We start from the raw sequence: 24,084 nt of genomic DNA, 5'->3' as shown, positions 1-24,084 counted from the left end.
CTTGGGACGGCCCAACAAACCACCGGGATCTCACAGACAGATGCAGAGTGCGCCACCCAGCGACAGCAAAGCACCCGTGATTCTGGAATCTCAGATACGCAGGGGACAGTCTGCAGGACAAACCAGGTGTTAGCCGCAGACTAAGTTTCAACATTTAGAAACTTACATCCCACATAACATACACGCTCTGACCAGAGCTGGATAAAGTGAGAAACCACCGAGAGCAGGAAGGCGGAACAAGTCACACACTCGCGGAAGCGACGGGTCACAGTCGGGCACCCGCGGTCCCAGGAAGGAGTCACCGCAGAGCAGGCAGCGCCTAGAGACGGGAGCAGGCAGAGGCGCAGCACGCCCGACCGTGGGACGCAGTGGGAGCAGGGCGTCCATCGCTGTGACTTCACAGGACAGAAAAAGCAAGAAGTGTTTCAAGTCAGCGACCCCACTTTACCGCCCAAGGAACTAGGGAAACACAACAACATCCAGAGCCGGCAGGAGGAAGGACAGAGGACAGATGAGGGCAGAGATAAATGACACGGAGAACAGGAAAACAAGGTAGAAAATGACTGAAACCGGAAGTCGGTTCTCTGAAACCATTGACCAAGCCGGCGGGCCTCTAGCTCGGGGCCTCTAGCTCGGGGCCCCATGGGGGCGAGAAGACTCCCATTGCCACGTCCGAGTGGGAGTGGGGGCAGCGCTGCGGATCCTCTGGAAACACAGTGCCTGCTGCACGCGCACCATCGCTACACCGGTGGATCGCTGCACCAGCGCGGTGAAAGGGCCGGGCTCCCGGGAGCACGGAAGCTACCAAGACGTCACCGCGAGCAGACACACAGCTGAATGGACCCATGAGGGGTAAGGGGACTGAAACGGCAATAAAAAAGTCTCCCGGCAAAGACAAGTTCTGGACCTCTCAGCTCCACGGGTGAATTCCGTCAAACATTTGAAGGAGAAACGACACCAATACCCTGTAAACTCTCAGGAGAACTGAATGGGAGGGAACAGCTACTAATTCATGCTGGGAGACCCGCGTTGCCCTGGTAAAACCGTGGGCCAATATCCCTCATGAGCATCGATGCAAAAGTCCTCAGCAAATTGCTAGCAGATCGACTGAGTGTGATTTCTGGAACGCACACCTGTGTTCAGAGAGGCGCGATGCACAGCCACTGCGACCCGAGGGTCCACGGACAGCTGAGGGGGCGAGCGGAGTGTGGTTCACACGTACCGTGGAACATTATTCAGGTTCTGCCATGCGCTGCGACACGGGTGGGCCTTGAGGGGGACACGGTGCCGAGTGGAACAAGCACAGCACAGAAGGGCCAGCACTACAAGGTTTCACTGGTGTGGGACTTCTTGCATGATCCCGGGTCGCCGAGACAGACCGTGTAATGGCGAGTGCCAGGAGCTGGAGGAGGGGAAATAGGGGAGGTACGGTTTAATGAGTACAGGATTTCTTTTTCTTTTTTAAAGATTTTAATTGTTTATCTTTAGAGAGTGGGGAAAGGAGGGAGAAAGAGAGGGAGAGAGCCATCAGTGTGTGGTTGCCTCTCACACGCCCCCCACTGGGGACCTGGCCTGAAACCCAGGCATGTGCCCTGACTGGGAACCGAACTGGCAACACTTTTGTGTGCAGGCTGGTGCTCCGTCCACTGAGCCACACCGGGGAGGGCTGGGTGTAGAATGTCTTGTTTTCAGGATGAGCAAAGGTATGGGCCGGTGGGTACACAACACTGTACATGCATGTAACACCCTGAACCAAGCACTTGGACATGGTCAAGGCGGTAAATGTCATGTTGTGTGTGGTTTGCCACACACACACACACACACACGGAGTGTCTGCACAAAGAACAGGCTTTGTCGGGGGTCCCGAGAGGGAGGGACATGGAGGTGGAGCAGAGGGGATTTGGGGGCAGGGAAGCTCTCCTGTGTGATGTTACAATGCGGGGTACGTGTCATCCCGTGTTCGTCACATCCTGCAGAACGTACAGCACAAGGGAGTGAGCCCCGGTGTAAATTATTAACTGCAGTCAGTAATGTGTTAATACTGGCCCATCGATTGCAACAGAGGTGCCAAGATGTGTCAGCAGGGAAACTGGTGGGGGGGGAGGGGGACCTCCTCTCCTTCCTGCTCAGCCTTCCTGTGAACATGAGACTAATAAGTCCATCCAAATTAAATCTGTTAATTGAAAAAAAAAAAAAAAGGCTTCACATTGGCCAGAACCAGACCGCCGGCCACCGCGAGTCGTGACAGAGGCCGGGAGCCCAGGAAGCAGGATCTCGCGCCTTGTTTGTGGACACAGTCCCTTCACTCGGTCCGGGCCCTGCGGCCAGGGACGGGAAGGCGCCACTGGGGTCCAGCCCCCACAGGCTGCTCACCGCCACCAGCCGGAGGCCACGTAGACGTCTGCTCCCAGCCCCCCTCCCGGTGCTGGGCGGAGCATTGCACACCCATCCAGCGCTGTGCTGTGGCCCCTGCCCGTAACTGGCTGGTGACCGGCCGAGCGACACCACCTGGCCCCTCGCTCAGCAGGACGCACAGGCTGGTGCCCCCGGGAGCCACGCGGCCAGCCCAGAGGCTCCTGCGCCTGCCACTGGTCCACAGGGGGCTTCCCTGAGCCTCCAGCCAGCCTGACCCCTGCAGGCTCCTGGCTGGCCCCTTCCTACCAGTTCCTGCGCTTGGTGGCTGGGTTCAGGGCCGGTTCCCTCTCGGGGCCAGTCCATGCCCTGCCCTTCCCCAGTTGAGAAATTTGGAAAGTCTGACAGCAGACCCAACACACAGAGCGGGGGCGGCTGGGGACCGGGCACCTTTGGGGGCAGCCGCTGGCCGTGGGCAGAGTCTCATCCCCCACCCCCGCCCCGGGGAGTCAGCGTGCAAGAATCTGGCAGGTCCCTGTCCAGACATCCTGGGCTGCCTGCCGGAGCTGCTGAACTGTGCACTTGGGGTCATAAACTTGCCACTCTGACACTCTAATCTCATCTCTAGGATCTGGGCTTCAGGAAATAATTGCAGGCTGGGGAGATACAGTCAGGCACAAAGACGTCAACCAAAAACTTACTCATCATGAGATAGGAGAACCGGCCAGCCGAGAAGATCTGTGGGCTGGCAGAACACGGCCCGGGGACGAGCATGCTGGCGAGGGAGTGGCGGGAGCGTGGCTGGAGCGTGGAGGGATGGGGGTTCAGGTGGAAACCGGGGAGAAGTGGGACAAGGGTGAGCCTGTGCCCTCCGCAGCCTTGCAGGCGCTGCGTGCAAAGGGCGCTGCCGTGGCAGATCGTGGGTGTCCCGCGGGGGACCCCGAAAGCCCGTGCTGGGCTCTGACGCCACAGCCCCCCGGGGTCCCCCTGAGTTGGCGGTGTGGGCCGGGCCCAGCAGCTCCGGCTCCAGGAGGGCCACAGGAGCCCAGGGCTGAGGCCGCCCGCCTGTCCTCAACCAGCACCCACATCCTGCTCCCTGGAGGGGACCCCGGCCACGCCCCCACTGTCTCCCAAGGCCCCTGGTGAGCCCTCTCTCTCATGGGCCCTGGTGGGCTTCCTGCCATCACCGGGAATCCCCGCTGCTGGGGGAGGCACCCAAGAGGAGGAGAGAGACCCAGGGTTGGCGGGGGGGCCCGGATGTGGGGGTGGAGGTGACCGGCCCCGGGCTGTGGCAGCTCCTCTCCAGAATCAGGGCTGAGGGGCCATCCTGAGCCTGCCCTGCCACCCCTCGTGTTCTGGTCCCCTTCCCCGCCTCTGTCTTCCCAGATGCGTGCTTGGTGAGGCCCCGGGGTCAGGCCAGGGTCCGTGAAACACAGGCTGGGGAGGCAGGAGGTCTCTCCCTGCGGCTGGCCCCGGCTGGTGGCTGCATCCGAAATGTGCCCATAGCTGCCCTGAGCAGCTCCGCCTTGGCATCGGCATCGGGGCCAAGGTCGGGCCCATCCTGGCGACGGGGAGATCTCTATCAGGAGGGAGCAGATGGCGAGTGCTGGGCACGCGGGCACTGGCGCGGCCGGGCGGGGCGCTGCCCGGGGCTCCCAGCTGCAGCCTGGCCCTCCAGGGCTGGGGAGACCGGACACGGGGAGGCAGAGGGCCACGGCTCCCCCTCAGGGCCTCCGGGCACTCAGTGCCCCGCAAGGTGGCCTTCCCCCGCCACCCGGAGTCGTCACTGCGTCACGCCACGGCTGAAGTGTCCCCTCCGTTATCAGACTGTTAATATTAATTGACAACAGTTGCTAAGGACGACGGCACAAGGGCGTGCCCCAGCAGAACTGGCCTGGCCCAAGAGGGGGCAGGGGACAGTGGGTGTCTGGGACCGGGTGGGGTGGGGGCCGGGGGGAGGTTCGCAGGACCACGCTGAGCATCACCCCCTCCCCTCGCTGCCCACCCCCTAGCTGAACCCCCGTCCCCCCAGCCAGCACGCCCTGGAGCCAAGGCCGGGTGAGTGCCGGGCTGTGGCAGGTCTCCAGCTGGCTCAGCCCTCCACTCAGGTTGCTTTGGGAAGTGGGTGTCGGGGAGACCCCGCACGTCCACCGCCATCGTCATCGAGGCCCGTCAGAGAGTGTGGGGCCACGGCAGGGAGGGACGAGCGGATGGATCATTAACTAGCGGGAGCTCTGGGAGGCGCAGGGCTCCGCCTGATTGGTCCCCACCCCAGTCAGGCCACGGTGTCTCTGGCAGGGCGTCTGCCTTGCAGCGGGGTGGCCCCTGGACCCAGTCCAGAGACTCTTCTGCCTGTGGCCTGGCCCCACTTCCCTCGAACCCCTCCCTGGCACTGGCACTGGCATGGCCGAGGCCGGCCTGAGGGGCTGGCTGCTCTGGGCCCTGCTCCTGCAGGCGGTGAGTCCGAAGCCGGTGTCCTTGCCCCGATGCCTCCCGTCGGGGGTCCCCGGCAGGGGCTTCTCAGCGACTTCTCAGTGACTGTGAGGGAGGGCCCAGGTTTGGGGGGCTGGGCTTGGATAGCCGGGGGATCCGGGCGCCCCAGAGGAGGGATGTGGGTGGGGGGTGGGGGCTGTCCCAGCCTGCAGGTCATGGGGTCAGATGGACACAGAGCGGGGAGGGGGTGGTTGGACAGGGTGTGACCGAGGGTCTCCCAGCCCTGGCCGCTGCAGATGCCCTGGCCTGAGTGGCCGGTGGGGTGGCTTCCGAGCCGTGGATTTGATGTCTGGGTTTCGGAGGAGGTCACGTCTCTCACTCATGTGTGGGTCTCGGGGGCGGGCGAAGGCTCTCGGGCCGGCAGGGGAGGGAGGGCAGGGGGGCCGTGCACGGAAGCTCCCCAGGGTCCCTGGCCTCTGGGCGTGGCCTGCAGCTGGGGCACCACGGCGCCAGTGGTGACGGCGATGACGCTCGTGGGCAGTGGTTGGCACCGATTCGGTCCCTCGGAGTGGCCTCCTTACCCACCGGTGGGACCTCACTCAGGGCCCATCTGTCTGGCCACCTCCCTCTTGTCGGTGACCTGGTCGCTCCGGATGAGCCCTGGCCGGGCCTGTGCACCGTGCCCCCGACGCACCCCCGCCCCAGCCCCCGGTGGTGTGCCGCTGCCCTGCCCTGCGTCCCTCGTCTCCCCGAGCCTCCCTGGCTGTCCTGGCCACTGGCGCCGCTGAGGCCTCCCCGCTCCGCAGGCCCGGGCCGAGCTGTACACGCCCACGCACCAGCGCGGCTACTGCGCCTTCTACGATGAGTGCGGGAAGAACCCCGAGCTGTCCGGCAGCCTGGCCTCGCTGTCCAACGTGTCCTGCCTGTCCAACACGCCCGCCCGCCCCGTCACGGGCAGCCACCTGGCCCTCCTGCAGCGCATCTGCCCCCGGCTCTACTCCGGCCCCAACTCCACCTACGCCTGCTGCTCCCAGAAGCAGCTGGTGTCCCTGCAGTCCAGCATGGCCGTCACCAAGGCCCTGCTGACCCGCTGCCCCGCCTGCTCGGACAACTTCGTGAGCCTGCACTGCCACAACACCTGCAGCCCCGACCAGAGCACCTTCATCAACGTGACGCGCGTGGCCGTGCGGGGCGATGGCCAGCCCCCGGCCGTGGTGGCCTACGAGGCCTTCTACCGGCGCAGCTTCGCCGAGGCGGCCTATGACTCCTGCAGCCGGGTGCGCATCCCCGCGGCCGCCACGCTGGCCGTGGGCGCCATGTGTGGCGTCTACGGCTCCGCCCTCTGCAACGCCCAGCGCTGGCTCAACTACCAGGGGGACACGGGGAACGGTCTGGCGCCGCTGGACATCACCTTCCACCTGTGGGAGCCCGGCCAGGCCGCAGGGAGTGAGATTCAGCCCCTGGACGGGGAGATCACTCCCTGCAACCAGTCCCAGGCCAACGGCACGACCGCCTGCTCCTGCCAGGACTGCGCCGCTTCCTGCCCGGCCATCGCCCAGCCCGAGGCCCTGGATGCGACCTTCCGCCTGGGCCGCATGGCCGGCGGGCTGGCCCTGATCATCATCCTGTGCTCTGTCCTCGCTGTGCTCACCGCCTTCCTCGTGGCGCTCCGCCTGCGCCCCTGCAGGAAAATGGGGGGGACGCAGGACCCCAAGGCCAGCCCCAGCTTCTCCAACAGGCTCAGCCTCTCCACGCACACCCTGCTCAGCCGGGGCTTCCAGTGCTGGGGCACGTGGGTGGCCTCGTGGCCCCTGACAGTGCTGCTGGTGTCCATCGCTGTGGTGGCGGCCTCGGCCGGGGGGCTGGCCTTCATGAAACTGACCACGGACCCCGTGGACCTGTGGTCGGCCCCCAACAGCCAGGCCCGGAGGGAGAAGGAGTTCCACGACCAGCACTTCGGCCCCTTCTTCCGGACCAACCAGGTGATCCTGACGGCGCCGCGCCGGCCCGGCTACAGCTACAACTCCCTGCTGCTGGGGCCCAAGAACTTCAGCGGGGTGCTGGACACCGACCTGCTGCAGGAGCTGCTGGGGCTGCAGGAGAGGCTGCGGCACCTGCAGGTGTGGTCGCCCGAGGAGCAGCGCAACGTCTCCCTGCGGGACATCTGCTACGCCCCCCTCAACCCGGGCAACGCCAGCCTCTCCGACTGCTGCATCAACAGCCTCCTGCAGTACTTCCAGAGCAACCTCACCAGCCTGCTGCTCACCGCCAACCAGACGCTCACGGGGCAGACCGCCCAGGTGGGCTGGCGGGACCACTTCCTCTACTGCGCCAAGTGAGTCCTGCACACGGGCTCCAGGCAGGTGCCGGGGCCGCCAGGCGCCGCCACGGGGGTGGTGGGGGGCCCGGTGTGACCCCGAGCCTGGGCCTTGGGGCTGCAGTGCCCCCCCTGAGGGGGGGCTCCTGTGTGCAGGGGCAGTGCTGTGCGTGGCCTTCACGGCCTTTCTGCGGAGCTCCTGGCGGAGCAGGGCGCATCCTTGGTTCGCGTGTCCAGGGCTGGGTTCCGGCTTCGGGGTCTGCGCGGCCAGGGCGCCAGCCTCACGCTGCAGCGGGCGAGGGAGGAGTGTTGCGCGGTCTTCCTGGATGGTCGGTGCCTTCTCAGCACGCGGTCCTCTCCTAACCGTCAGCTGCCACGGGGCGTGGGAGCCGCGTCCGTGGCCTGTTGGTTCACACACTCGAGAGCGAGAGGGTGAAAACCGAGCGGCGTCGCCGTGCCGCGAGGAAGCAGCCCTGGCCCCGCAGCCCCTTGAGGCCTGGGTTGGAGGCGAGCCCGTTGGGGCTGCTTCCCGGGGCCTGTGCTGGAGCCCGAGCGTCTCCGAGCTGCAGGCGGCAGGGGGCTTGGGCCCAGGGCCCCCGCCCTCACACTGGCTTCATTTTGATTCTGGACGCTCACAGCTACTTTGGGGGTCCATTATCCCCACTTCCCAGACGGGGACGGAGGCTCATGCGGGTGGGGGGTGCGCTCCCAGGACTGCCGGGGACCAGCAGGCTCACTTGCCCCGAGCGCTCTGTCCAGGGGCCTGCGGTGCTCTAAGGGCTCAGAAGGCGTGGAGACGGGCCCAAGGTCGCCGAGTCTGCAAACCGTCCCTGGAAAGAGAGAGACACATTCGGGCCTCGAGGGTCCCGGGTGGCGGGGTGGGGAGAGGAGGCTCCAGGCAGCTTGAGGCCTCGGGGGCTCCGCCCTGCTCTGGCCTGGGGACTGTCCGGGCCCCACCCCAGGGCACCCCGGGTGCGGCTCACCCACGGGCCTCACCCATCAGGATTCAGTGACCATGGGGCCTGGAGGGCCAGGCCGGCAGCGGTGACGTGAGCTCGGGCAGCCCCGGTCCGTGGGGCCCGGCCCACGCCGCCTTGGGCTGCATGAGGTCCTGCCGAGAGGAGTGGCTCTGGCTGTGGTCGGGGCTGGTGCGGGGCTGGTACCGGGCTGCGACGGTCCCTCCTCTCCCTGCAGCGCCCCCCTCACCTTCAAGGACGGCACGGCCCTGGGCCTGAGCTGCATGGCCGACTACGGAGCCCCGGTGTTCCCTTTCCTGGCCGTGGGCGGCTACAAGGGTGAGCCGGGCAGCCCCGGGGAGGCCGCCAGGGCCGCTGGGGTCAGGAGCCGGAGAAGTGACGGCAGCCACGCTGGCGGGGGCTGGGTGGCACCGTAGACCTGCCTGTCCTCGACCCCCGCTCCCTGCGCTGCTCAGGCCCCCTGGTTGCGTGTCTGCGGCCCAGAGAGCGACGTGGGGTCGGCCTCAGACGGTGACGAAGACGAGGATGGTGGGGGGGCACGGGGGAGGCTGCAGGGGCGGGAGGCTTAGCTCTTCTCCCCCCAGGGAAGGACTACTCTGAGGCAGAGGCCTTGATCTTGACCTTCTCCCTCAACAACTACCTTCCCGGGGACCCCCGGCTGGCCCAGGCCAAGCTCTGGGAGGCGGGCTTCCTGGAGGAGATGCGAGCCTTCCAGCGGCAAACGGCCGGCAGGTTCCAAGTCACGTTCATGGCGGAGGTAGGGGCTGGGGGCCCAGGGCTCCGGGACACCCCAGGAGGCTTGGGGTGGGTGCCCGTGGCCCCGTCCTCGGTGACCCTGGGCTGGGGTCGCGCGCTCCGGGAGACAGGGGCAGGAATCCTGCCCAGCGGGGTGCACGGCCATCAAGGGCCCGCGGCGGGCGGGGTGTGTCCGCAGCGCTCCCTGGAGGACGAGATCAGCCGGACCACGGCCGAGGACCTGCCCATCTTCGGTGTCAGCTACCTGGTCATCTTTCTGTACATCGCCCTGGCCCTGGGCAGCTACACCAGCTGGCGCCGCGTGCTGGTGAGGAGGGGGAGGGGCGCGGGGCGTCCAGAACCTCCCCAGCCGGAGCTCCTGGCCGCAGGGGGACACGCCGCAGAGGCCCCCCGGGCTGACACCTCGCCCCGCCCGCCCACAGACCCCACTCTGATGTGCAAACCCAGCGCGTAGGGCCCGGCGGGGCGCGGCCCCCTCCAGCCCCGCGTCCGCGTCCGCAGGCTGAGCCCGTCCCGTTGCAGGTGGACGCCAAGGTCACGCTGGGCCTGGGCGGGGTGGCCGTGGTGCTGGGAGCCGTCCTGGCCTCCATAGGCCTCTTCTCCTACGCGGGCGTGCCCACCTCCGTGGTGGTCCTGCAGGTGGTGCCCTTCCTGGTGCTGGCCGTGGGGGCCGACAACGTCTTCATCTTCGTCCTGGAGCACCAGGTGGGTGGGCGTGGCCTGCGCCTGGCGCCGAGTCAGACGCCCCCGCGGGGGTTTCCCGGGCTCCCGGCCCGAGGCCCGCCCCCCCCCTCCCCCCCGCGCCCCGCGCGGCCACCTTGCGCCTCCCTGCGGCCGTGCGGCGCTCCCGGGAGGGACGGGTCAGAGTCAGTGAGCCTCTGCTGTTGGTGGGCACGGGGTGGGGGGGGCGGGCCGGGGTCGTTGGGGCACGGGCGCCCCGGACCCCCTGAGGCGCACGCGCCCAGCCTCGGCCTCTGCCCGCCTCGGAGGAGGGGGAGGCGGGCCTGGCCCTCGCGCTCAGCCGGGTCTCCGGGTCTCCGGGCGACGCGAGGCACGTGTCCGCTCCGCTGGCTGGCCCTGGACCTGGTCCCCGCCGTCCCCCCCTCCCAACAGAGGCTGCGGCGGAAGCCCGGGGAGGGCCTGGAGGCCCACATCGGCCGGGTGCTGGGCAGCGTGGGGCCCAGCATGCTGCTCTGCAGCGTCTCCGAGGCCGTCTGCTTCTTCCTGGGTGAGTCTGGGCCCGGCCTCCGCGGGGCCCCGGGGTGGGGGGGGCAGGCAGCCCCTCCCTCAGCTCCTGTGTGTGCGGGGCCCTGCCCTGAGCGCCCCCTCTGTCCTCCAGGTGCCCTGACGCCCATGCCCGCGGTGCGGACCTTCGCGCTGACCTCCGGCCTTGCGGTGATCCTGGACTTCCTGCTGCAGATGTCGGCCTTCATGGCCCTGGTGGCCCTAGACGCCCGGAGGCAGGAGGTCGGGGACCTGGCCGGCCCCCCGTTGGCTGGGACGGGGTTGGGGAGCTCCACTCTGCAGAGAAGGCTCAGAGCAGGGCTCGGGGCAGGGACCCTGGGCGGGAACGTTTGGGCTACGTAGTCCCCACACAGAGCAGTACCTTTGCTCTGGTCATTTGGGGGGGTGGATCGGACTCCCTGACACACGTGAGGTCTGGAAATACACTGCGGCGAGGCAGAGGTTGACAGCACAGAATTCAAAGGGGTGGTCTCGGGTAGAAGCCGCACACTGGCCCGTGCCCCAGTGCCCGGGAGGTGGGGAGGCGGTCCCCAGGGTCTTCTCTGGGGTCACCCGGAGGGGCTGCTCCCCCAGGCCTCCCGGCTGGACGGCTGCTGCTGCCTCCGCAACCAGAAGCCGCCCCTCGCCGACCCGAGCGAGGGGCTTCTGCTCCGATTCTTCCGCAAGGTCTACGTCCCGTTCCTGCTGCACCGGGTCACCCGCGTGGTCGTGGTGAGTGGGGTGGGCGGGAGGGGCAGCTGGGGCCCGCACAGTGCGGGGGTCGGCGGGGGGCTGCTCAGCCTGACCTAGCCTCCCGTGGTCTGTGGTCCTGAGCTCACCAGGTCCGGTGCTGAAGCCCAGGGCCGGGGGGCGGTGGGCGGGGTGGACTCCAGTCCAGCTCCAGAGTGTTTCAGAGAGCGCGCGGCCGACCAGACGCAGGTCTGGGGAGAACCAGGGGCCCCCCCGGTGCCACCAGGCTCTCACGCGCGGCTCCCTCCTCAGCTGCTGCTGGTGCTGGCGCTGTTCGGGGCCTGTCTGTACTTCATGTGCCACATCCGTGTGGGGCTGGACCAGGAGCTGGCCCTGCCCAAGGTGAGCTGGGCGCTGTGTCCCCGGCCCTCTGGGCGGCGGGAAGGTCTGCAGCACAGAGCTCGGTGGGGGGGGGCACAGCCCGGGCCGGGGCGAGTGGGGGTGCAGGGCTTCCCCCTCCCTCGTGGGCCTGGGGGGGGAGAGGCTCATCCGCAGAGCTGACACTCCGTCCTCACCAACCACGAGCTCCCACGCTCCCCCCCCAGTCCACGCACCGCCGATCAGTTTCTCGTCTCTGATTCCGACTCCGCTGGGGCCCTCGTATCCAGGGAATTATTCCATGTTTGTCCTTGGGACGGGCTGTCATTTTTCTCCGAGTACTGTCTGCGAGGCTCCTCCTGCTGTGGCAGGAGTCCGCATTCCCTCCCTTGTGAGGCCGAGCACCGTTCGTGCACACACACACACACGTGCATATGTATTCCGTTCGCTCCCCTGTGGACGGACACGGGTTGTCTCCACGTTGTAGGTGCTGTGAACACGGTGCACAGGCACCCCCTGGAAACCCTGCTTTCCCTTTTTTGGGTAAATACCCGGCAGTGGAATTTCTGGGTCGTGTGGTGAGACGACGGGTCTATTTTTGAGGGTCCTCTGTACTGCTGCCCCAGTGGTTGAGGCCACTTCTTCCCCACCAACAGCGCACGAGGACTCTAATTTCTCCATGCCTGGCCAGCGCTTACTGTTTTCTGTTTTTTTTTTTATTTATTTTTATTTTTTAAAATCTTCACTGAAGGGTATGTTTTATTGACTTTAGAGAGAGGAAGGTGGGGCGAGAGAGGGAGAGAGAATGGAACATGAATTTGTTGCCTCCTGTATGTGCCCCAGACTGGGGATCAGACCCACAATCCAGGCGTGTGTCCTGACCGGGAATCGAACTGGCCACCCTTCGGTTCCCAGGCCGGCCCTCAGTCCACTGAGCCACACCAGCCAGGGCTTATGTATCTTTTCTGGAGAAATGTCTATTTCAGCCTTTTGCCCGTTTTTGAATCTGGTTGGATTTCCCTTTCCAAGTATCCACTGTTCATGTGTAGAAATGCAGCTGATTTTGGGGCACTGATTTTCTTTCCTGCAATCTTGTTGAATGTATTTATTAGTTCTAACCGTTTGGTAGCAGAATTTTATTTTCTTGCACTTTTAAATGTGTGCATGACTGTGTAATCTATGAACAGAGACTACTTTAGTCGCTCCTCTCCAGTGGGGATGCCTTCTATCCCTTTTTCCCGCCTGTTTGCTCCGCAGCCCCGAGCAGGCGGTGGCGAGAGCCCAGTCCTGTTCTGATCTGGGAGGAAGTGCTTTCAGGCTTCTGCCTCGAGGGTGACATTGCTGCTGGGATTTTCCTATATGGCCTTTATCCTGCTGAAACACTGTCCTGCATTCCTACTTTCCTGAGTTTGTTTGCTTTTTTTTTCTATCATGAAAGGATGCGGAGTTTTATGAGATGTTTTATCTGCAGCAATTGAGATGATCATCTGATTTTATTTTCATTCTTCATTTTTTAATTTGAGAACCACTACTTAAAAAAAAAGCAGTTTTGTTTATTTACTCCTGGAGAGAGGGGAAGGGAGGGAGAAGAGCTGGAGAGAGGCATCGATGGGTGGCCTCTCACGCCCCCAGCTGGGGACCCAGCCTGTGACCCAGCCCTGAGCCCTGACTGGGGAGGGCACTTGCGGTTCGCAGGCCGGCACTCAACCCCCGGGCCGCACCGGCCAGGGCCTGTGTCCATCCCGTTCCTGTGGTGTAGCGCACTGACTGACTTTCGCGTGTTAGCCGTCCTTGCTTTCTGGGAACATCCCCCCCGTGGTCATGGTGCAGCATCCTGTTAATATCTGGTCCCTGGCTTATGATTGTCCAGTTTGTGATCTTTTGACTTTACCGTGGTGTGAGAGTGACAGGCATTCAAGCAGAAATCGTATTTCAGGCTTTGAATTTTGATGTGTTCCTGGGCTGGTGACACACCCCCGGCGAGGCATGTGACCCCCGGCAAACGGCCAACACTCTGCCAGGTGCGGTGTCGCCGGCCCTTGTTCTGGGTCTTGTGTGTGAGCAGGTTTGAGGTGGGCAGGTGGTGCCCCAGGGTCCGTGGGCAGGTGTGTTGCATGCATTTCTGACTTACCATAGTTTCAACCCGTGGTGGGTTTATTGGGACGTAACCCATTGTAAGTCGAGGAGCACCTGTACCAGCGATGTGCGGAGTTGTTTTGCGTCCAGGTTCATTAAGGAGATTGGTTGGCAGTTCCTTGTGTAGTTAGTGTCTTTGGCTTCTGTATTGGGGCAAAGCTGGCTTTGAAAAATGAGTTAAAGGTGTTGTGTTCAATTTTTAGAGGAGTTTGAGGAGTTAACTGCTCTTTAACTGCGTGGTGGAAATCACCGGGAAAGCCAGCTGTGGTCGGAGCATATACGTTATGTGGGATATAAGTTTCTAAATGTTGAAACTTAGTCTGCGGCTAACACCTGGTTTGTCCTGCAGACTGTCCCCTGCGTATCTGAGATTCCAGAATCACGGGTGCTTTGCTGTCGCTGGGTGGCGCACTCTGCATCTGTCTGTGAGATCCCGGTGGTTTGTTGGGCCGTCCAAGTCCTCGGTTTCCCTGCTCATTCCGTCCGGTTGTTCTGCCCAACACTGAGGGTGGGGTGTCGAACCCTCCCCCTGTCGTTGTAGAGCTTCCTGTTTCCCCACTTCTCTGTCCATTTGGCCTCATAGGTTTGGGGCGGTCTGTCCGCAGGTGCATAAATGTGTACCCAGCCTCATTTTTCCCGCATCGAACTTTTTACTCACATGCAACGTCCTCCTTTCTCTCTGTGAGCATCTGGATCTACAGTGCGCCTGGCCTGACGTGAGGAGAGCCGCCCCTCCACTCTCTTGCTGCATTTGCACAGAAAGCACCGTTCCCATCCTCTCACTCCCACCCGGGGGCCTCTCGGGATCGCCCGTGCGTGTCTTGCGGACTGCATGTCGCTCCATCATGCTTTTCAGTCCATCCTGCCAATCTCAGGCTTTCCACTGGAGAGAGCAACCTATTTCTATTTAAAGTAATTGCTGCTAAGGAGTTACTATTTGTTCTCCGCATGCCTTAGAGCTCCCCACCCCACCCGCCTCAGGTCCTGCATTAGTCTTCTCTTGTGTTTAGTTGTTTTTTATTAGGAAAACTTTGACATCCCTCCTCACTTCCTTTGGTGCGTATTCTGTGGCTATTTTCTTTGTGCTTCCCATGGGCATCCCACTGAACGCCCTAAACTCTAACCCTCTAATTTGAATTTACTGCAGTTTAGCTTCAGTAACATACAAACTCTGCTCCTTCACAGTGCTGTCTCCACCCCTTTCAGGGCCTCAGATTTACATCTTTGTATGTCGTGTGCCCCAAAGCAGACTAGTAATTTTATGTAATGGTGGAGTTACAGGTTAAAGTTACAATAATACTAGAATTTGTAAGTGCTCATGTGCCATTGACTCTTTTTTTAAAAGATTTCATTTATTTATTTAGAGAGGGGGGAAAGGAAAGAGAAAGAGAGGGAGACATCAATGAGTGGTTGCCTCTCATGCGCCCCCTACTGGGGACCTGGCCCGCAACCCAGTCGTGTGCCCTGACTGGGAATCGAACCGGCCACCGTTTGGTTAACAGGCTCGTGCTCAGTCCACTGAGCCACACCAGCCGGGGTGCAGTTGACGCTTGAACAACATGGGTTTGAACTGCATGGGTCCTGTCATAGGTAGATCCTTTTCAGTATCTATCAGAAATTTCTTTCTGAGATTTGTGATGATTTGAAAAAAACTCACAGATGAATGTGTAGCCCAAAATATCAGAAAAAAATATAAGAAAAGTTGAGTAGGTAATGAATCATAAAACCCATGTAGATGCGAGTCTGTTTTATCGTTTCCGACCATAAAGCATAGACAGGCTTGCTATAAAAAGCTCAAGTCCATCAACTCCCGCGGCCACAAGCCCGGCCGGCGCACGGGGTCTTTGGCCGAGGAGAGGAGTGTGAGCCGGCGTCACCGTGCAGTGTCGAACCCTAACCGGTCCGATCGGCCGGCCCTGCTCTGAGCTGCCGCCGCGATCGCGTGGCCCCGCCTGCGGCCGAACCTCGAGCTCAGGCGCCGCGAGGGTCCGCGGAGGACGGGTGCGGTGCGGTGCGCGTCTCAGCAAATGGTGCCTGGCAGCGGGAAATGCCCTGCCGGCTCTCGTGGGTCTTCCCTCTCGTTCAGCGGCGTCTCCAGGTGCCGAACGACCGCGCCAGGGACCGGGAGGTGCTCCCGGGAGGCAGGGGGAGGTCGTGGCGTCAGCGGGAAACGCTGGGCCGCGCGGCGGGCACCGCGGACCGCGGCCGGCAGCGGGGCTCGGCCGCCATTTCCACACAAAGGAGTCCGGCGGAAGGACCACCGAGACGCAGAGGGGGCAGTTCGGCGGCCCCGGCTGCGGCCGCACCTGCAGCTGCAGCTGCACGGGCCGTGCAAGCCCCTCGCGCTTTTCGGGAGCCGGCTTTCCCGTGGGGGCCGGGCTGCCGTGCGAGCCGCGTCCCCGCGGACCCTGGCGGGGTTCCCGAGAGCAGCGTCGTCCTAGGACGAAGCGAAAGGCGAAGGATCTAAAGCTGGAGAATTCAGTGCCAGCACGGGACGGCCTGATCGTTTTACCAAGAGCTTTGGCTCTAAACGTGCCAGGTAGCAGGGGAGGCAGCTACCTGACCGAGAGGCTCCCGACAGTTCGTGCGCGCCGCCGTTCACAAAATCACGGGAGAGAAAGGACGCGGGCCGCACGGGTCTGCGAGGCAGGTGCAAGCGTCCAGTTCCGGGGAGACGATGGTGGCATTACGCGAGACTCCTCGTCTTGTCATCACCCCCGTCGCCGCAGTACTCACCGTGTAGGGCGTCCCGTGCCAGACGCGTTTGCAAGTGGGTGGCCTGTCCCCACATCCCCACGTAGGCAAGAGATGCGTGACATTGGTGTCAATCAATGCCGTGTTCGTTTTCTTACTGTTTTATAACTTGGCTTTCAAGGAATTACACTATTGTTCAGAATGTCTCTTTCATAATCGGAGAAACTGACTCTCAGCCCATTATCACAGGTAAGCAGTTTTTAAAAAAATGTAACAATGGCTCTGGCAGGTGTGGCTCAATGGGTTGAGCACCAGCCTCAGAACCAGTGTTGCCGGTTCGATTCCCAGTCAGGGCACAGGCTTGGGTTGTGGGCCAGGTCCCCAGTAGGGGGCGCATGAGAGGCAGCCACGTATTGATGCTTCTCTCCCTCTCTCCTTTCCTTTCCCTCTCTCTGAAAATAAATAAATACTTTGAAAAAATGTCAATTTCTAATATTACTTTAAAAAAGTGTAACCATGGTGGGAGGGGGTGTGGGCGGGACGGAGGAGAGCAAAGGGAGGGGGGAAACTGGGACAACTGTCCTAGAACAAACGAGAATTTTTAAAAAGACCAAAAATGGCACGGTGTTTCCAAGGCTGTATTAGGAGTGTGGCTGTGACCCTGCAGCCGTAAACACGGCGTGACAGCTCAGTGACGGGGGCCAGTGAGGGCAGTCTCGTGGACTGCACGAGGCCGTGCCAGCGCCGCGGCTTCGCGATCGATGCCCGAGTCTCGCGAGACTCCTGCGAATGAGGACGAGCTGCTTTTGCACGCTGTGTCTCGTTGCTGGTGGCCGGCGTGGGCAGCACCGCAGCATCTGCCGTGATTGGTGCCGTGATTGGTGTCGTGATTGGTGTCGTGATTGGTGTCGTGGGCGGCAACGTCGATGCAGGTGCCGGTGACTCGCAAACACACGACTTCCAGTGCCGGGGAGTGCAGCGGCGCAGAACCGCGATGCGTTTTGTCTTCCGGACGGTGTTTCTTAGCGACACTTCCTTTCCTCTGGCTTGCTTTCTCGCCAGGCTGCAGTTTTAATACACGTCACATACGGGGTGTGTGCTAACTCTTACATTATCAGTAAGGCTTCTGGTCAGCAGCAGGCTACTAGTAGTTATACTTGGGAGGGAGTCAACAATTATAATGGGATTCTCAACTCGGTGGTGCCGGCACCCCTAGTCCCTGCCTGTTCCAGGGTCAGCTGCGTTTACCTTCACCAGGGACTGTTACGGCTTCATGCGGTTTGAGGTGTGCGCCAGCACCCTTTCGCTTCAGCCCCTTAGCGTTCTTGCAGGGCGGGTCTCGTGGTAACGAATCCTTTCAGCTTCTGTTTGTCTGGGCATGTCCGACTCTGTCCCTTTCTTTGGAAGAATGGTTTTGCCAGAAAGGGGATTCTTGATTGACAGATTTTCCCCCTCAGCACTTTGAATATACAAACCCACTGCCTTCTGGTTGCCAAGGTTTCTTTTTGTTGTTGTTTTATTCGTGTTTTTGGTTTTTGATGTGATGAACCACACTGATTTTTTGCTGATATTGAGCCATTCTTGCATCAGTGGTAAAATTCACACTTGATCAGGGTGTAAAGTCATTTAAAAATATTATTAAATTTGGTTTGCTAATGTTTTGTTGAGAGTTTTGGCCTGGACACTTTTCAAGAATATAAGCCTGTAAGTCAGTCTCTCTCTCTCTCTCTCTCTCTCTCTCTCCAGTGTCTTTGTGTAGTTTTAGAATAAGAGTAATGATGTCCCTGTAAATTAAATTAAATTGGGAGGTGTACTTCTTCAATTTATTTATTATTTAAAAATAAGTGTTAGAATTCCCCTGTAAATCTATCTAGTCCTGGTTTTCTTTCCCTTGGGTGTTGTGATTATTGCTTCAAATTTGTTGTGGTATCCAAGGTTTCTGATGAAAAATATGTTTATAGTCTCATTGGGGCCACGTACCTGTATGTGAAGAGTCTTTTCCACATTGTTGCTTTCAAAATTCTCCCTGTCTTTGTCTTTCAGCAGTTGGATCGGAGCATGCCTGGTGTGGGTCTCTTGGAGTTTGTTAAGCTTCTTGGATGTTTATTTCACATCTGTCATCAGATTTGGGAAATTTTAGCCACTGTTTCTGCACATAAACTCTCTGTTTCCTTTGTCTCTCTCTTGTGCTTCTGGGATTCCCAGGATGTGAACAGTGCCCAGCCTGACAGTGTCCCACAGGCTCCTTAGAATCTGTTCACTGTTCTTTAACCTTCTTTCTTTCTGTGCCTCACCTGACCGTTTCGATTGTCCTACCTTCATGTTTGTTAGTTTTTCCTCTGGCTGCTCAAAGATGTTTTTGCATCCCTGTAGTAAATGTTTCATTAGTTACTGTACTTTTTCAAATTTCTTTTGCTTCTGTTTTATGTTTTCTATTCATTGATCTTTCCATTTTATTCAGCGTTTTTTTCTTTTACTTTGACCACCTCAGAGCTTCTCTGAGACAGTCGTTGGAAAGCCTCCGTCTAATCCATGCACCAGGTCTTCGTTCTCGGGGGCGGGGTCCCCGAGACCCCGTTCGCTCGTAGGTGTGGGCCGTGCGTTCTGGTCGTTTGTCCGTCTCGAGGCTTTTGTTGTTGCTGTTGCTGGGAAGTGGGCATCTGAGTCCTACCCTGTGCTGACTGCAGAGATCACGTTCGCCCCTTCCCCTGGGTTCGCTGTGTTTTTCTTTTAATTTGATGGTTGCTGGTGCCTTTGTCCTGGAAATTAGCCACAGGTGTAAAGTTAAAGTCTTATCAAGTCTTTTCTTTTTTAAAAATAGATTTTGAGAGAGAAAGGAGGGAGAGAGAGAGAGAAACGTCAGCCGTTTGCCTCTCGCATGCACCCCACCTGGGGATGGAACCTGTAACCTCGGGATGTGTCCTGACCGGGAGTCAAACCCAAACACTTTGGGGTGCGGGACGACGCTCCAGCCCCCCGAGCCTCCCGGCCAGGGCTGACCGAACCTTTTCTGAGCCTCGCCTCGCCTTTTCCTGGGCTTTCCTGGTGACGCTCTAAATCCCCACGTGTTTGTAGTTGCTTTTAACTCCTATTTCTTAAAATGCCTGGTTCCCAAAAGAAGAAAAAGGGAAAAAAACAGTAAATTGGGCACTGCCCTTTTACTGTCTCAGAAGTCACTTCAGCCCGAGGTGGCCGAGGTAACGATGGCAGCCAGCACCGCTGAGATCAGACGCAGCGACTGATGATCAGAACCCAGACTCCCGACGGCTGGGGGGCGGTCCTCACAGCCCAGCCTGGATCCTGCCGGCTGTGGTCAGCCGGCCCCGGGAGGTGTGCGTGCCGCCCTCTCCGGGGTCCGGAGGATGGCGGATGGGTCACTGCAGCTGTGCCAACAGCTGAAATGGATCCAAATGAACCACAACTTACCCGCCACGTTGTTCTTGGGGTGTCAGGCCCCTGGCAGCACCCAGAGTTCCAAAACAAGCCCATGAGGCAGGTTGTGCCAGTGCAGCGGCTGTCCAGTGGGCAGGGGTGCCCGGGGCCTCCTGCTCCACCTTCTCCCCTGGTGTCCTTCTGAGGTTGTTGCTGCTGGACAAGGGACAGGCCGTGAAGGCGCCTGGCACGGGGACACCAGGGGGGCACAGGGGCGTTTGCCTGTGCATGGGGGCGGTGTCACACACCAGCCTGCGAGGCTGTGGCTGTGCCAGATGGGGCGATGAGGGCTAAGTGGCAGGCACCGGCGTGTCGGCGTGTGCCCCAGAGTGTGTTCAGGCGGGCTGCGGTCTGCACTCTGCTCGCACCTCCGGGAGTGTGTTCTGCCAGTGCACCTGTGATGACACCTGGGTGTGTGCACCCCTGTGGGGGCGTCTCCAGCCATGTGGCTCTGTAATGGAACGGCCCTGTGCCCCCGTGAGAGTGCACCGGTGGCTGCACCTCTGGGGCTGTGACCTGGAGTGAGACCCTGGGGAGCCCGGGGTCCGGCCCCCCTGACTGTCCTCCGTTCCAGGACTCGTACCTGCTCGACTACTTCCTCTTTTTGAACCGCTACTTTGAGACGGGGGCCCCGGTCTACTTTGTCACCACCGGGGGCTTCAACTTCTCCAGCACGGCGGGCATGAACGCCATCTGCTCCAGCTCCGGCTGCGACAGCTACTCCCTCACCCAGAAGATCCAGTACGCCGCCGAGTTCCCCGAGCAGTGAGTGTCCCACCCCCGCCCCGGTCAGCGGGCCCCCCCCGCCCCCCCCCCGTCCTGTCTCGGTCCCACCTGCTGCTGCGTGCCTGGGGTGGGGCCCAGGGTGGGGGTCAGGCCGCGGGAAGGACCTGCCCCCGGCCGGCCTGGTCCTGCCCCTTGACCTCCGGCCCCGACCCCAGGTCCTACTTGGCTGTCTCCGCCTCCTCCTGGGTGGACGACTTCATCGACTGGCTGACGCCGTCCTCCTGCTGCCGCCTTTACGCCTTTGGCCCCCAAAAGGATGAGTTCTGCCCCTCCACCGTCAGTGAGTGCCAGGCCTCTGGGGGTTCACCCCCAACACACACACACAGCTTGGGGACACTGAGGCGAGAGGAAGGAGAGAACTGGCGAGGTTTCCTTAGCCCCTCACACCTTCCTACAGGGGCGGCAGGGGCGGGGCGCAGGCTCAGCAGGCACTTGCGGGTGGCCGGGCGCCCTGCTGGACGGCCGGGCACACACACACTCGAGTTTCTCCTGGGCACACTCGCTCCCGCACGTGGGCAGTGGGGAGGCCCCGCGGGCTGTCTCTCTGCTCCAGACTTCCCTTTCCCGCCTGCCCCAGCTGGGGGCAGTTTCCAGGAGGGAGAAACTGCTGCCCCCCCAGGTAGAGAGAAACGCAAGGCGCTCTTGGGCGCGTGTGCTTGGGGCAAGTGCCTCGGTGCGAGGGCCGCAGAGTGGCGGGAGGGGTGGCCCAGGGCGGCCCGGGGTGGCCGGGCCTGGGTGTGCCGCCTGCAGCCCCCGCCCCGTCCGCAGCCTCGCTGTCCTGCATCAAGAGCTGCGTCAGCTTCACCTTCGGGACCGTGCGGCCCTCCGTGGAGCAGTTCAACAAGTACCTGCCCTGGTTCCTCAGCGACCCGCCCAACATCAAGTGCCCCAAAGGGTAGGCCTGGGGGGTGCCCCGGGGAGGACGGGAGTGGGGAGCACGGAGGGGTGGGAGGCTGGTCCAGGGGATGGGGGGGCGGCTGGTCCTCAGCCAACCCTCTACTCTGCCCACCCCCAGGGGCCTGGCAGCCTACAACACCTCTGTGGACTTGGGCCCCGATGGCCAGATTTTAGGTGAGCGCGGCCTCGCGTGGCAGGGAAGCTCCCAGTCAGTGGCTCCAGGGCCCGCGGGCCCCAGGGAGGGACCTTCGTGTTGCACCTTCTCCCCTTCCTCCTTCGTGGGGGCTCCTAGCTGTGTCCTCAGAGGTCGGAGGTCATGGTTACCCAGCTCCTGGTCCTCAGACTTCATCCCCGTCGGCCCTGTTTCCACCTTCCCACCCCGAGCACGCAGAGCAGCACTGGGGCCCACGGGCGGCCCCCTGAGGCCCCACCCAAGAGAGGCAGGGCCAGCTTGGCCCCGCCCAGCTGCTGGTTCTGCAGGGTTTGTGCCAAACCAGATGCAGGCCCTTCACCCAGAGTTGATCACGGGTCCCCAGGGGTGGCAGCGGGGCCCGAACCCAGGTCCCCCGGGCCCTAAGGGTGCCTGCTCGGGGCTGGCTCTGACCTCAGCCTTGTGCTCCCGCCGGCACCAGCCTCGCGCTTCATGGCCTACCACAAGCCCCTGAAGAACTCGCAGGATTACACGGAGGCCCTGCGGGCCACCCGGGCGCTGGCAGCCAACATCACTGCCGACCTGCGGAAGGTGCCAGGCACCGACCCGGCCTTCGAGGTCTTCCCCTACACGTGAGGCTGGGGTGGCGGCCGCAGGGCGGGCTGGGAGGGCCCCCTGCGGTGGGTGTGGGAGCCACGCCCCGGGTGACCGGGTGACCGAGTGACCGGTGCCCGTGCCGTCCCTGCAGGGTCACCAACGTGTTCTACGAGCAGTACCTGACCGTGGTGCCCGAGGGGCTCTTCATGCTCAGCCTCTGCCTGGTGCCCACCTTCGCCGTCTGCTGCCTGCTGCTGGGCATGGACCTGCGCTCCGGCCTCCTCAACCTCTTCTCCATCATCATGATCCTGGTGGACACCGTGGGCTTCATGGCCCTGTGGGGCATCAGCTACAACGCCGTGTCCCTCATCAACCTGGTCACGGTAACCGCCCGGTGCGGCCGCCCTCCCTAGGGTCTGAATCCTGCCCGCTGGCCTGCGGGTGGGCCCCGCCCCGGCCCTCCTGAGCTGACACCCCCCCTGCCCACAGGCGGTGGGCATCTCGGTGGAGTTCGTGTCCCACATCACCCGCTCCTTTGCGGTCAGCACCAAGCCCACCCGGCTGGAGAGGGCTAAGGAGGCCACCATCACCATGGGCAGTGCGGTGAGTGGCTGGGCGCCCGTGGGACGCCCTCAGCTGGTGGCCCCGGGCCCAGCCTGACGCCTGCCCGCCACCCCCAGGTGTTCGCTGGAGTTGCCATGACCAACCTGCCCGGCATCCTTGTCCTGGGCTTGGCCAAGGCCCAGCTCATCCAGATCTTCTTCTTCCGGCTCAACCTGCTCATCACCCTGCTGGGCCTGCTGCACGGGCTGGTCTTCCTGCCCGTGGCCCTCAGCTACCTGGGTGCGTGCGGCCCGCCCAGGGAGGGGCCGCCGTGCGGGCAGGGCCGGGAGCGCTCCCGTCTGCCGGGGCAGGGCGCTGACGCTGCTCCCCTGGGTCTGTCCCTCTGCAGGGCCCGACGTCAACCCAGCCCTGGTGCTGGAGCAGAAGCGGGCAGCACAGGCGGATGCCGCCAGCACAGCTGCCTGCCCGAAGCACTCCTCCCCAGCCTGCCCCGCCAACGGCGCCTACCTCAACGGGGCCTACGAACCTCCCCCTGGAGCACGGGCGGAGGCGCTGCCAGTGGCCCCCCGCCCCAGTGAGCAGAGCCCGGTCCAGGCTCCAGAGGCGTGAGGGCTCCCATGGGGACCCTGGCCCGTCTCCCCCTCGGGGCCTGGGAGCAGCTGTCCCTGTGGAAGAGCCCGCGTTGGGACTCCTTCTGGCCGCCAGGCGCCCCGCGGGCCCGCCACCCCAGGGCCAGGCCCCTGGTCTCCACGTCAGGCGAGCCTCGGCCGGCACAGGCTGGCCTCCTCCTGCCGGGACCTGGCTCTCGAGGCCGGAGATGGGCGCCCACCTGGGCCGCAGTCTCAGAGCAGCTGCCCACTTCCTGTGCGCCCCCCATGCCGCCTTCACCCCCTCTTCGGTGTGTCACCGAGGACCCAGGGCAGGACCCACCCCACAGGAGGCCCGGGAGGGGCTTCCTGCTGGTGGGGGTCACAGAACGTTCTGGAAAACGCTGGTCACGATGGACCCCCGCTGGGAAACGCTGCTCAGTTTGGCCTTCAGCTCCCACGACTGGACGGTTGTTGCCACCCCCCCCCCCCCCGCCCCGTGGAGTCGCTCGTGGGTCGGCTCCTCTGCGCGCTCCCGGCCGGCCGGCCGCCTGCCCCCAGTTCTGCTCCCGGGGCGCCTCCGCGGCCTCGGAACAGCCCCGCGGGAGCCTCCGCGGGGAAGCGGGAACCGGGCGCACGCCTGCTCTGGGCCGTGCGCGCCGGCGCTGAATAAATGTCTGTGGGCAGAAGTGCCGTTTATGTCGCGTCCTGTTCTGGCCGCCTCTGGGCTTGAGACACTTGCTGTGAGTCACACAGATGACCCCTGCGTGGGAGGGTGGCTCAGGGGACGTCAGTCTGTGTCTCCCCTTCCCCTCTCTCGAGAGGAGCCGGCCCCCGTGCGCCCCTCCTTGGAAGGGCCTCCAGGAGCAGCCCTGCAGCGGCCGCTTTCCGGGGGCAGCCCGTGAGGGGGCGACACGCAGGCAGCCTGCTGGAGGAGCGGGGTGCCCGTGGGGAGGGAGGGGCCCCACGCACAGCAGCAGCCCCCGGGAAGATCCCGTGCAGGGACGGGGTCAGAGTGCCGAGCCCCGAGGCCTTCCAGACCCCCCTCCAGAACTTTCTGCGGCGCCTGGGCTGCGGCCCCTTCCCTCCTTCCGCCGATCGGGTTTGGCTGAG

General features: G+C 62.6%; 1 protein-coding gene across 1 annotated transcript; it reads left to right on the top strand.

Moving 5' to 3' along the window:
* The first annotated feature begins 4,678 nt into the window (after positions 1 to 4,678).
* On the top strand, positions 4,679 to 23,651 carry NPC1L1 (NPC1 like intracellular cholesterol transporter 1). The gene is made up of 19 exons (XM_045827803.1): positions 4,679 to 4,809; positions 5,592 to 7,120; positions 8,297 to 8,397; positions 8,664 to 8,836; positions 9,014 to 9,142; positions 9,358 to 9,540; positions 9,949 to 10,063; positions 10,175 to 10,302; positions 10,654 to 10,791; positions 11,062 to 11,151; positions 19,964 to 20,154; positions 20,331 to 20,455; positions 20,944 to 21,070; positions 21,191 to 21,246; positions 21,705 to 21,855; positions 21,972 to 22,203; positions 22,310 to 22,423; positions 22,501 to 22,663; positions 22,773 to 23,651. Exons 1-19 carry the CDS (start codon positions 4,756 to 4,758, stop codon positions 22,991 to 22,993), a joined length of 4,020 nt encoding a protein of 1,339 aa, XP_045683759.1. The 5' UTR covers positions 4,679 to 4,755; the 3' UTR covers positions 22,994 to 23,651.
* Positions 23,652 to 24,084: the final 433 nt, after the last annotated feature.

Source organism: Phyllostomus hastatus, unplaced genomic scaffold (genome assembly GCF_019186645.2).
Source record: "Phyllostomus hastatus isolate PE091 unplaced genomic scaffold, TTU_PhHast_1.1 phas_scaffold_78, whole genome shotgun sequence".
In the NCBI taxonomy this organism is placed as follows: Eukaryota; Metazoa; Chordata; class Mammalia; order Chiroptera; family Phyllostomidae; genus Phyllostomus; species Phyllostomus hastatus.
Note: the sequence above shows the minus strand (reverse complement) of the source record. Positions and strands in the feature narration are given on the sequence as shown.